This window comes from Haliotis asinina, chromosome 1, assembly GCF_037392515.1.
Source record: "Haliotis asinina isolate JCU_RB_2024 chromosome 1, JCU_Hal_asi_v2, whole genome shotgun sequence".
Lineage (NCBI taxonomy): Eukaryota > Metazoa > Mollusca > Gastropoda > Lepetellida > Haliotidae > Haliotis > Haliotis asinina.
This window is the reverse complement of record NC_090280.1, coordinates 71484349-71498746: the sequence shown is the minus strand read 5'-3', so window position 1 is coordinate 71498746 and position 14398 is coordinate 71484349. Positions and strand designations below refer to the sequence as shown.

Below are 14398 nucleotides of genomic sequence, written 5' to 3'. Positions count from 1 at the left end.
AACATGATCTTTTTCTGAGAAATATAGGGGGCCTCATCCATAAGAAATAAACCAAACCTTAAGCTGCAAATAACATATGCCTAGAAACATTGTGAAACCTTCAAATCAATGTATGACCATTTCTGCCACCAAACAGTTGGTGAAAAGAGCATATTCATGTAGAACACTTAAGTTTATATTGACTTACGAGTCACTGTGAATAATGTGTTTCTTCTTCTTGCCTTTACTTATAGGCTTCCCCTCCTCATCAACAATGAAGTCATCAACATCTGTCAAGCAGGAAGCATGAGTGAGTGAGTTAAACAAGGGAAATAGCAAAACATTATCATATCAAACTTACAATATCAGAAACAGGAAACTTTCAAAATGTCCCTCTTCCTAATAACATATCAACATGTTTTAACAATCCACAAGTATGAATAGCTTTTGATTTCATGTCTTATATGTATGACTTTATAAGAGAAACAGCACAGACAAAGTCAGTTTTAGCTGCTGGTTATTAACACCATAATGTTGGTCTCACAAGACATCTTCAAAATTACTGTTGTGGACATAGATTAGTTTCTCCCAACCTGATTCTTCTTCTTCTTCTTCATCCAGATTGCCAAATTCATTTGTTTCTTCAGTTTCACGTGCAACCACTGAGCGCCTGTCATCCATGTCATCACCATCATCATCCCCACGCCCTTCAAACAGTTCATCCTCTATCATGTGTTTTCCGTCCTCCTCACCACCTCCTTCCCTGTCACTGTCTTCATCCGACATTACACGGATACGCTTCAACTTTTGCTGCACAAACAACACATTATTAACATCATCAAAAGTATACAAAATATTTCAAGATTACTCAACATGCTCAATAAATGTAAATAAATCATTGTACTGCATTTCAAAATATAAACCAGTACAACTTGTGAACAGTGAAAGCTTTATCTGATCCAAAAGGGTAGCAAGCAAACAGATTCAATAAATGACACTGTACCTTTCTCTTGACTTTGATGCCAAGATTCTCTTCAATCAAATCATAGTCATCATCCGAAAGTTGGTCATCTAGTTGGTCATCAGAATCATGTTTACGTTTGCCTGTCTCTCCATCACCTTCTTCCCCACTTTCTTCTTCCCCTTCTTCTTCTACATCTTCATTGATGAAGTCCTTCATCTCTTCAGCTATCAACCTCTCATCTATGTCACATGTAACAATCACATGAAGATCAAGCAAATCAAAAATGGGATAATAATATGATGCATACGCTTCTGGTGCATACATATTCCTGTTTGCTCACCCTCATCGCTCCAGGGGCATATTTATAAATACATTAGATAACATCATAATTACAATGATGCAATTTTCTGATTAAAATCGATATTTTATACTTATTCTGACTCTTGCTTTTTATGCTTATCTCCTCCCTCTATGCAGTGATTGTGGAACACTTGAAATCCCCTGAAGTTCCCTTCTAACTGAAGCGGACGTTCAATACACTCACCCAACAGTAGCCTCCCTTTCTTGCTAATACAGGCACATGACCAATCAAGCTTGTCACTCTCTCAAAAATCTCATAAGCCCGACACAAGAATTACTGTGAATTCAGCATGCCTGAGAGCTGCTGTTAGGAGGTCTTGACGTCATGAGTCAGGATAAATATAAAATATCAATTCTATTCAGAAAATTACATATTTCTCCTTATCCTGACTCATGCTTATTATGCTAACAGAAACCAACGGACACGGCAGTGGGTCAGACCACGCTGGATTCAGCTGACTCCCACATAAGTATGTTAAGTACTTTCCCCCCTCCAGGAACTGTAACGGCAGTAGATCAGTCCTGTTCTTATAATATTTATTTGTGAGATGGGGTGTGGATAACACCCAGTCAAACTTGCCTTCTCGTGAAGCATTCGTTGACTGGAACATGATGATATAAAGATCAGCAAGCATCCCTCTAGTCTCTAATGCAACTGTGTATCAAAATTTCTGTCACAACCAGTCGCAACCCTTCTTCATGTACAATTTTCTTCTTTACAAGTGCGTGTGTATGGACTCTCAACCATTTTACACTGCGGAACATCTTGGCATCATGTAATAAAGAGTGAGATTTTAGATATTTTATATTCCTCCTCCAACTAGTTATCTATAGCAACTCTTTCTTCATGATATCCTCATCATAGGGTTGTACAAGCACATACTTTACAAGTACATGGTTATCATCACTAATGATAAAATGGGGTGAGTGTAACTCAGCACCTTTGTGGAACCATTAGCTCTGGTGCTATACAACAAATGGCCCAAACTGGTGAATGCCTGAGACATCCTTGTGGCTATGTCTCATAGGTAGTGGTCACTGTGGATGATTTCCAAAAAGCAGCCCTCCATTATTGTTGTATGTGAGTAATTTCCATGTACTGCGGGTGTAGGCTCTAAGATATATTTTCAATGCTCTGACTGGACACAATGATAAATCCTGTGTATTATGCGGCCCAAGGACTGTCAATAATGCCAGAGCGTGGAATTGTTTGGCTATAAAATCCAATCGCAGTCCTTGGTGTGCAATCTCATGATGATCGTGCAGGATTGAAGTCCCAGAGTATGTACTTCTGACATCCGTGCTGTCATTGCTAGGGCGAGTAGAGAGAGCATTTCCTGTGTCAACAGTTTGAAGGATGTCGGATCTATAGGCTCAAGAGTTTCATTGGTGAGATGATGGAGTACAACATTCAAGTCCCAAGCTGGTGCGTTAATTCTGTATAGTTGGTCTTGAACGAGCATAGTTGGCATGATGTTACATGCACCTGGGATGTGGAATACCTATGTGGTATGTGGTAGAGATTCAACAATGTTTAAGAGTTGAAAGGTTAGTTGTAGCAACATGTGAGTTGGTCCTTGCTTGTTTATGTAGAATGCCTCTGTGGAGTAGTTAGTGTAGACCATCACTAGTCAGTTCCTCAATGCAGATGACCATTGTCAGACTGCATTGATTACAGCTTTCATTTCCAGGTGGCTGACATGCAGAGTGCATTCGCTACTCACCTAAATTTCTACTGCAACCTCATCGTCTTGGTGGGCACCCCAACCTTGTAACGACGGATCTACATAGAGATGACTGTTGCATTTCAGCTCTGTCAGTGGGCATAGTTGTAGTCTTCCCTTTCGGGTCTGATGCAGCATTGAGGCACACAGACCAAGGAAACACTGCCACTGTCATAGTGGTAATGGAGAGAGTAGAACTTGCTGTATCATGGCTTCAATCTTGTCCCAACACTTCTGTGTTGCGAAGGTTCTTCATCCCCGGAATGTAGAATGTGTGTCAGATCCAACTCTGACTTCATCAATCATCTTCCAGAAATACAATACCGTTTTACGTATGCCATGCTCGTTGCTGCAGGGATGTTTCAATCAGCTAAATATTCATGAAAACAGTCAGTGAGGTAGTACAAACAGGTACACACCTTATCTGTAATGAAGATATTGGTCCCGGGAATCTGTCACTGCAAGCCTCTTGATAAACATCCTTGAATCTGCTGTTAGAAGACCTCTACGCCTTGAGAAGACAATCAGATGTAGCTGTAGACTGCTGTCTGGGTTGCAAATATACTCTTTCTCATGCTGGAGGTGTTTACATCTGTAGATGACTTTTTGACATGAGAATAGCCACATTCTGCACAGGGCGTTGGCTCTCGAGGACCAATCAGATTCCAGATGTTGATGTCACCGGTGTTGCAGCCAAATGATCATCGTGTTCTGAAGCAATTTCCACGCTTCCACACCTTGGTACACATTGACTATAGTAACCGGGTTCAATGAAGCGCCACAAACAATCTCGTTGAATACCTCGCTGCTGGTGTACGATGACCTGATGTAAGTGCCAGACGCTTGGAGATGAATTGTTGATCCTTCTTTGCGTAGATAAGATCATTATATCCTCTTTGAAGTTGGAATCTTCTGACGTTAAACGGTGAACATTGGAATTCTCCTTCATATGCGTCAGTCTAGTGGAATAAATCACATTCCCTGAATGCGTTCATGCATGCATGTGCACATGCTCCTGTGATGTTGCTCCAGTCATGTTGCATTGTGTGAAAAGGCTGGAGTCAAGGGGCTGCAGTGCATGAAGTGAAAGAAGATTCGCAGAAGATGCCTCCAATGTGTTGAGCGCAGATGCAGTGGATGTCTGTGTTGATAGTAGACTCTCTGAAGATCGCAGCATTGTTGCAGACACAGTTGATGAAGGTCTAGCAGACACTGTATCTTGAGCTGACTTGTTCATGCTCTGTACCTCAGGGAGTACGATCGGAGGCTCGCCACAGGCACTCGTTCACTTGTCATTGAAGAACTTCACAGAAAAGCTGGTCCGTTGTGTCAGCAATGATCTAGTAGTTGAAGACTTAGACTTGGAGGACAAAGATGACTTCAATTTCTTGGTTCGATTCAGACGACTCCTTCTGTGGCCTAGGCGTAGACCTACATATGGAGTCCTCATCTGACCAGATGACGAATGCCTTCACAGCAAACAAATGAAGACCAAACAGCTTTGCATGAAGGACCTAATATATATGCATCAACTGCCGACAGCCATAACTTACATTGGGAACACAATTTTATCAACTGAGACCAAGTCTAAGTTGAAGAAAATGTGACCAAAACACATGAAATTTTATATACTTCAACAATAATTTCACATCATGACAATATTAATTACAATACAAAAAAGAACAAGACAGTTTAAAGGACCAAAATATACGCAAAAAACTTATTGCCGTATTAGTACCCAAAGTGCCTCCAACCGTCCTCATCAGGCGATGAAGGAGAGAGTGACAAGCATGGTTGGTCATTGACCGTATTGGCGGGAAAGGGAGGCTTCCGATGGGTGAGTGTATTGTATTTCTACTTCTATTAGAAGGGAACTTCAAGTTCAAGGGATTTCAAGTGTTCCACAATCTTCGCACAGAGGGAGGAGATAGGCATAATAGGCATGAGTCAGGATAAGGAAAAAGTAATACAATTTCCAACCTCACAAATTTCCAATTTACAAATCAAGTATCCAAAACCACTGATCATAACTCAACCCGCCAAATAACCTTATTATAGAAATAACAAATGATAAGTTGATACAGAAAGTCATCCTACCATCCAAATCTTCATCGTCTTCTTCATCATCAGATATTCTAGCTCTTGATTTCTTTTTCTCTTTCTTCTTTTTGACAACTTTGATTTCTGATTCAGAATCATCTGCTGATGATCCTCCATCAGATACTTCAGCTTCATGTTCCAGGAAACCTGACATTGTTGGTATTTACAGGTTGCTGGCATACAAAGGAAATACACACTGATCTGAAAACAGGAAAGAAATAGAACAGGATGTCAATTAAAATGCATTAGTTGAACAGCAATTTACACAGGTCAGTATCAGACACCTCACATGAATTGGCCAAATGATACTGACATCTTCAATGGGTCAGCCAAGGAAGTAAAACTCTTCCAAAATTCAACATCACTTCGTATTTCCAGAAGTACATGTATTTTAACGACATTATTAGTCTGCCCACACAACAATTTGGGACTAACAAACAGTATCTTTAACCTCTTAGAAACAGTATGTACATGTATATTATTAACCATTCTCATAAGCATGCTCATGGCGCCAACACACAGGACAACTCAAGCAGCCTGTATTTATATGACCTATCTCATTGGGAAATATACCATCCTAAGATTATGCACATCATACACTGACATAATATGTACATACAACATAAAGCATTAGAAACGAAAGTGTGTGTGTGGGGGGGTGTAAATGATTTTGTACATGTCAAACAAGGGTGAGGTTGTCATTCACATTGCAACTCCCTAAAAAATCACAATCACTCCCCACCCTCCCATAAATTATGAATGTTCCATAACTGCATCAGAATTTTCAACCATATTAACGTCTTCTTTCCCCCAAAATGTAAAGGGCATATAACATCTGCATTTTTGTGCAGATATGGTAGATATAATGCATGTATATGACACCAGAATTTATACAAAACATAGTAAATTATAAAGGGGGGAGAACTGTGGGGATACATGGCACAAAAGATTGGTGGTAACAGTTTTGTTATTGAGTTCTATTTCCACTTCCAGTTTTACAAAAATCAATTTAAACAGTAAGCATGTATGAACATAGCAGAGCTTCAGGTAAGCTGTGCATTTGCGCAAAATACTCTGAAATACACAAGAAAAATAAATGCCATCATTATGATGCATATTTACCCAATACATCAAATCATGTAGAGTACCACATCAATTCAAGTCAGTCAAAGTTAAAGCTTTTCCGTCTCTAAATAATCATGATTAAAAAATTCCTGAATTATTCTAAAAGCATTTGAAATGTGCAACTGAGATAGAATTTCAATCATGGTTTGCTAGCCCTTCACTGATTGACGCATCCATAAATAATGACCAATCAAATAGTAATCAATTTGAAAATGGTGAGAAAGTGTCCACATGCTCAAAGTGGATGACGACTAAGGCACATAATATGTTTCTTACAGTATATCAACTAGTATATCACAGTAATAAGGAATAAAACTAGCATATATCTCTAAAATATGATTTCAAATAAGGACAATACAATATAAAAAACGCCCACAACTGAAGGTAGATCACCATTCTTGATCATGGGGACTTACTGTACTTTGGCTATCGCCAAGTTTGGTTTGTGACTACACATGGGTAAAGCTGTATTACCTATTATTTGGCAATGTTGGGTGAATTTTGTCTTATTTTATTACTGGATTAAAAAATGTTTGCATCTGTTGAGCTAACTATGAATGCTACCTGGGAAACTTAATTGAAATGAATATTCCGATTGAAAAAAACGATGGTAGGTATCTAAAAGTATAGATACCCACTTGAAACTGGAAGTAACCACTTAATTTCAATAGTGTGGGTATCAAAAACCAATATGGTCAAATGCTTATCTGGAGCTCAGATGCAGTAGACCATACATCTTCCACAATTTATGTAAGGAATGTCCATGACACCCTTCCACAATAAGTTCCTCAGGTTTTTAAACACCATTTTTTGTCACTTAGCTAAAGTAACAGCATGAATTAAAAGCTTTATTAACGTTTAATGACCAAGTTCATAAAAATAAAAATCCTAATCTATCCTTTGCTCTAACTGTATCCTTAGATCTTGGATTCCTCTTCGATCACCCATACACATATGATTCTTTGTGTTCATCACCACTTGCTTATCAAACACCCCTTATGTTCACTGTGATTAAATGCCCTTTACAATCAATTGGGTTAGTTTGCAGACAATGGTGGTTTACAATCAGGTTCTGATGACTTGGAACACAAGCACAAAATATTTGAGAAAGAGCCTGTGACCACGCTGACAATTGGAGTATAAAGTTACAAGCAGAAATAACAGAAGTCACAAACTTGAAAGTAGAGTTTTGTATCCAAAGTTTTCCAAACGTATTTTTATGCTTCTGCACTAACGCAAAAACATCAAAACGAAAAAACCCCTTAAAATAGTTTTCGTTCAAGACATCAGTGATCTCACGGTTGTCAGATTTGGTTAAAGGTAATGTTAAAAGGTCATGACCCCAGAAGTTGGGGGTGTTGTCCGGGGGGAAAAATAACAGTGGAAGCTGATTTCAGACAAAATTCCTTATAGTTTTACACAAATTTTCATGAAAAGTTACAAAGCAAAAGCAATTAATATGACTTTTTCTGGTCAAATCAAATGGTTTTAATTAATGAATTACAAACATATGCTTGTATTTATTCAGTAAAAAGCTCCAAAGGGGTGTAGAAAATTATTTAAAGACTGCTGGCACTGTCACTTGTTTATATGCGTCTTTTTGATGAAAAAAGACAAAAGTAGACAAATTCTGAACATTTCCTCACAAAAAACTTCTTATCAGCTTTGTGGGAGACGAATATTGATGTTGTTGCGCGCAACTGACATTGTTACTGTCGTGTGGATGATGGCTTCATCCCGCTATGACGGCAATGTATCAAATGCTGAAACTTATGTTTTCATAAACAATGTATATTGATGAAGGTTTGTATAATTGTTCATTTTCATGTGCTTTGTCAATTCTGCATACTATATTGAAACGTGTTAGATGCGCGAATATTGATTACGCGAGGTTACTGTAGTATTATATTTTCTTTCTCCACTGTTGGTCTGCAAATGCAATTAGATGTCTTCTCTGAATATTGTTCGAAATGGTGACTAAGTGTAAACAGACAAATCAAAAAACATTGTCTTCAGAAATGGAGGTATACTTTCCAAGCATGAAAAATGGACTTATAATAATATAAATCTTGAAACTGTGACTTATTACAAGTACCTGGCTATTGTGTTTTCCTCAAGATTGATATGGACAAAAGCATGTGAAACTTTGGCTATGCAAGCACGTAAAGCAATGGGACCAGTGTTATTATTGTTAAAAAGCAACAAACATTGATTTTCAAACTGCCTGTAAAATATTTGATTCCAAAATATCTCCTATTCTCACATATGGGTCAGAAATCTGGGGGGTGAAATACCACGAAGTTATAGGAAAAGTACAAACAAGCTTCTTCAAAAGATTTCTAGTAGTGGGTAAATATGCTGCAAACAAAGCTGTTCTTGGAGAAACCGAATGATACATTTTTATTCATAACACAGATAAAAGTTATAAAATATTGGATTAAGTTATTAAGAATGAATGTTTCATGTTACCCTTTACATTGTTATGAAATGCTTAAATTACATGACGGACATGGTAAAATTAACTAGGTTTTTCAAGTTTGTGAGATGTTATTCACAAGTGGCTTCAGCTATGCATGGATTATGCAAGATGTTGGGGATGCAACTGTTTTTATATCCATATTTAAAAGACATCTGATTGACATGTACATCCAATCCTGACAGCAGAATACTGAATCATCGTCATATTTTTCTATTCTAGCATTAAGAACTTATTCCAATGTGAAACATATGTATATAAACTTGAAAACAGAAACTTAGATCGATTTCGTATATCTCTTCATGATTTCAGGGTTAACCTACAACATAAATAGAAAGTCAGTGATATATCCGACACAGAATCGATTTGCTTGCACTGTGATATGAATGTTGTGGAAAACGAATACCACGTTTTCTTTATCTGTGATAGATATGTTCTGCTCTGTAATGAATACCCTTTTAGTCCATAAAAAAATATTGCAAAGCTAGATTAACATTGCAACAAATATTCAACACACCTGATGTAAATGTATTACGTCGAACATCTATACTGGCTAGCGACCAGTTATCGCCACGTACCAATTATCGCCAACACCTGGCTGTAGCGCTTGCACAGACAGCTTTACTTGTACTTAGGTTGTATTTCACATATTGACACATCCAAAAAATGATAGGTTGAAATTACTGTGAGTGTTTTACGTTGTAGACGTTACAAATATGAATCCTCTTGGAAGACAAGACCCAAACAGGTCGGGGTATTTCACGTGACCATTAGTGTGTTGACCGTGTTGACATGAAATGTCATAAACGATAAGAATTGAATGAAAATCATTATGGCTGTGTCAATTCTGTCCACAAAAAGTGCAGATTTTAATTTGTCTGAATATAATGCCACAGTCAATCACTTAAGTTTGAACTGACCCAAATTTCCATCTCCGTTTTATAGGCTCGACAGGTACCATGCAGACAATACTGACAAAATATAACTGTCAATTTGCACCTTTATCTTTACATTTTAACCCGAGAAAACATGCATTGCCAAAATTGCAAACAACTACTCAAAATGTCAAGTTTGATAAGTGCAACCCTACGTTGACATCTCCATATTCACATCAGCTTATATCAGCATCCGTCAACATTCTAAATGAGAGCGAGTTTTGTTCTTTTAAACTTCCTTTTTTTTAAACAAATTCCACTTACTAAATTTCTTTAATATGTCAAGGTTTGAAACACAATAGTTGTATTACCAAGTTTATGTCAAATTAGGTGAATAACATAAAAACTTCAGAAATGGCAATAATTGGTCTTGCTAGTTTTAGGGATAGCACAATATACACTACTGCACTTCATGTTCACTGTGTTTTGGAGAAACATGATGAACAACTGTAAACAAGCAGAAAACATCCGTGAATAGCTGTTCTATCATCAAGACAAATTTTATTTCACTCTGTTAAGAAATGATGGAGCAAATTGTTAAAAACCACTTAAAAATGGCGATAACTGGTCGCTAGCCAGTATATCTGTTAAAAATATTTAGCTTAAGATCTTCTTAATACAGCATTGGTCATGTGAATGAACTGTATACCTTATGATACAATTGCACTATGCGCCATATGGCCTATAATACGGATTAAAGTTGATGATTTAGTATTACATGCATTTGACACTCCAGTAGCGTTTTATGGAAACGAGCATGCACAATAAAGAACATTTTCTCACATTCATCTGAATGAGAACCACATATGTTTTTAGGTTTTGGGCTGCAAATACTTTACCAAGGTGTGCAAACATACGTAGGCCTTGGCTGAAATACTAGTTTATTTGTATCAACAAACATCTGTATCATTGATATAGTACCTATAGCGAAGGCTTTATAACAGCAGCAACATGACACAAATTGATTACATTTCATTAGCTTTTTTTCTGTACAGAATGTATTCTGTAAAGGTCGGTTTCATCTTTACGAGAAATGTGACAAAGGAAGAGCAAAATTCTGCTGTTATTTGCGTAGCTCTTTTAATAGCAAAAATACATCTGAAGTAGACAACTACATGTAATAGGTTACCAATATAGTCTGCAAATCCCGATATGGAAACGTGACCACGAACAATACCTATATCTCCTTAGCCCCCCTAAGTTGCTCATACACCTAACGATATCTCCGATTCACACCATGTCAATACCACTTCTGTCGTCTCAAAAAACATGCAAAATGAAATAAAGCCACCATCACCTTTCGGAACAGGAAGCGTAAATTTTGTGCGCAGCAATGGAAACGAAAGGTTTCCATTGGCTGTAAATGGGAGGCACGGGAGATAACCCGTCAGCGATTCAGACGTCAAATCAGGGATAATCTGCATCAGGGATAGGTCACTCGCTTGTTTTCTTTACCATTTCTACTTGTTTGCCTCGTCATGCTCTAAAGCACATAGTGACTTGGCTCGTTCCAAGCGCAACTTCAGCTGTGTTTAACAGAACCTCAGCTAGTTTATTGTATCTGTCGGAATAATACAATGAATTTTTACATGTGAAAGAATGAAAGAAATAAATGATACACCACGGCCATCCCTCATAAAACATGTTGATGTTAAAGAACTCAAAGTATCGCTAGATCAGCTGTTGACATCAGCTGTCCTTTTAAAAAAATCTGCTTTGAGACTTTTTTGTTTACATTAACAAATCAGATATCTCAATGCATGTGGGGAACGGCATGGGCATCGACACTCACACACCCCTCAAAACCAGAAAGTTTAAAACTATCACAAAGCGTCGAAAACACCTTTCCTGTTCTGTCAGAAAGAAAGAAGTTATAGAACTATAACCCCCAAGCATCACTAGCATCAATGGCGGATCAGATCAGATCGGCGATATGTCATATCAGGGAGCCTATATATATTGTAGAGTATCCCTGGTCATATATACTTTTCATACTCATCACATACACCCTAACATTTTTTCTAAAATCATAAAACTATCACTATTACACGCAAACACATTTCATGTAATGGTATATTCCCCTCATAAAAATCATAATTAAGGCTGTATGTGAAAGATGTTTTTGAAGAAATAACACAACCAGTGTAGTCAATATGGTGGCATCTTAGTATTTAAGATTGAGCCCGTGTTTTCCTCAACAGCTGATTAAATTGTGTGGTGACAACTGAAATCCTACACGTAGAAAATAAGTTAACTATTTTGTCACTTCAGTTTAAGTCAAATAATTGTTATTACTGTCAGTATTGGGACAGTAGATTTGTAGTAAAGTTTCAAGTCGGTATGTTATAGCTCACTGGCTTCCATTCTCGATTCACCACGAAGATAGACTAAATTAAGTGGATAAAAACATATTTCACACTTTCGTTTAATTTTTAGAAGGGAAACATGCCTTTAGTTGAAAGTTATTTTGCAAGTAATTTTGATAGTTTTGTGACTTTAAAAAATGGTTACGGTGTATTTGAGGTGTGTGAAAAATATGACTTATCGCCGATCTGTTTTGATCCGCCACCGAAATGCTACACTGCGTTGTTTGAGTGTTTCTAGTTATTCCTTCAAAAATATCTTACGTACACCTTTCATTCTTATTAGGGGAATATACCATCAGGTGAAATATGTTTGCAAGTAATAGTGATAGTTTCATCATCTAAAAAAGATGTCAGGGTGTATTTGAGGTGTGTGAAAAATGTGACATATCCCTGATTTGATCTGAACAGCCATTGAAATACTACACTGCGTTGTTCGAGTGTTTCTAGTTATCATTTTAAAACTTCTTCCACACACACCTAAAATGTTTATGAAGCGAATATACCTTCAGGTGAAAGGTGTTTGCACTCGTTGTGCTGAAATAAGTTGCCTTGAGTGTTCTGCAGAAATCATTGATTTGCTGTGTGGTGTCGGATGTCTTGTTGACCTTGATTCCCAAATGCGTGTAGCTGTTGTCTTCCTTGACTTCCTGAGCACCAAGAGACCATGTGCGCTCTGAGCGTTGGTGTGACTTAACTTTCTCATTGAATACAGTACTTTTCTTGGCGCTCCATGAGAGCCTGTAGACCATTCCTAATTACTGATGGGAGTGTAATGTCGTCAGCCTGTGTTTGAGCACAACAGGGAATACCATGTAGTGATAACCCACATCCCTAATCTTTAGGTGACTCAGCAAGGTTATAGTTGTCTTTGTCAGACCTATTATCGGAGAGCGGAGAGTAGAGATTTGCAAAGTACTTTCCACATCCTACGTCTTTTGCATTTTCACATTTTTGTCCATCACCAAACTCCAATTCTGACAGTGTTCCAAACGAGCGGGACTTTTTCTTTGAATTAATCAGGCGCCAGAAGGATGTTTGATCGATTTCTGCGGCCGTGTCGATCTCCTGAGACATTTTCCTGTGATGTTCCTCAATGTGCTTTCTCTGGGAATGTCTGAACTGTCGCTTGAGGTCCTTGTAGTGAACATAACTGGTATGTTCCTCTCCTCGAGGTTTACCATCGTTTACCCACAGGGCACGAGCACTGGTCGTGCAATAGCTTCAGTTCTTTGCTCCAGTACGGCTTCGGGTGTTTTTTGAAGCAATGCGTTGGATTGTTAAGCTAGGTATAGAATTATAGATTGTTATAGAATGCCTCAAAGTAGATTTTTCAAAAACGATAGCCGATGTTAACACGCATGTCAAAACATTGACTAGACAACAGTCTCGTTTCCTGTTTACTTGGTTCCGTCCTATTGCGCAACTTAGTGCGATAACCAGTCCAGAATGTTTAAACTGTCATTTAACTGGATGCATAAATATTAATCAGTGTGATTTGATAAGTCTATGCACTTAAATATTGCAACACTAAGCTCCTTCTAATCCTAGCAAACACGTCGCACGGCGTGCTCTGTCGTACTGCGAACTCCGACAAACGGAAACCTAGAAATCGTGGAAATCTCAAAACGAGGCTCTGCCGCTAGAAAAGTTTGGCGGTCACTGACGGAACTGATATTACATCAGCCTCACTGTGCGTCACAGGACTGCGGTGAATAAGCGCAAAAAATACATAACAGGTTTAACCAGTGTGCCAGATGCGTTGTGACTCATTTTACGACCTCATCATACAGGGGCAGTCAGCGACTCCATAGTTAAGATATGCTGCCTGAACCTCGACATAAAGTATAGAAAGACGGTGTTATTAAAGTTTATGATTACAATTCATTTATAAATATCATTTTCATATGAAACAAGGAATTGAAATTCAGTTTAACTAGAATTGTTTGAAGTGTCGATTTACACTTTCACAAATTCGGATCGGCTGAAAAGTAGGTCAGTGTCTGAATAACTTAATGAGACTTATGTTTTGGTATGTGTGTTCTAGCGATACTTTTGCGTTCTTAAACATGTTTTTGGAGGGATTTCCATGGTGTATCATTTATTCTCTCATTCATTCATACATGTACTTCTTTTTTTCTTTCATTCATTCACTTATAATTTTTGCTCCTAATTCTTACTACAATTCATTCATTCATTCATTGTAAAATTCCGACTGATACAATAAACAGACTGCAGTGCTGTTAAACACTGTTAAAGTTGCGCTGGGAACGAGCCAAGTCACTGCGCGTTGGATCATGACGAGGCACACGTTAATTAGTACAAATGGTAAAGAAAGCAAGGGAATGACCTATCCCTGTATTAGATTATCC

At 37.9% G+C, this 14398-nt stretch overlaps 1 protein-coding gene across 2 annotated transcripts in view; it reads right to left on the bottom strand.

Moving 5' to 3' along the window:
- The window catches only part of LOC137296548 (transcription elongation factor SPT6-like), a 52365-nt gene extending 41362 nt beyond the window's left edge, over window positions 1-11003 (bottom strand). Inside the window, exons 1-5 of one of the 2 annotated variants that reach the window (XM_067828357.1) lie at window positions 10961-11003; window positions 5125-5328; window positions 983-1182; window positions 573-789; window positions 188-269 (exon numbers count right to left, since the gene is read on the bottom strand). In XM_067828357.1, coding sequence (XP_067684458.1) covers window positions 188-269; window positions 573-789; window positions 983-1182; window positions 5125-5281 — 656 coding nt within the window. In that variant the 5' untranslated portion in view covers window positions 5282-5328; window positions 10961-11003. The other variant, XM_067828364.1, reaches the window with a different exon arrangement.
- Between the last annotated feature and the right edge of the window lie 3395 nt (window positions 11004-14398).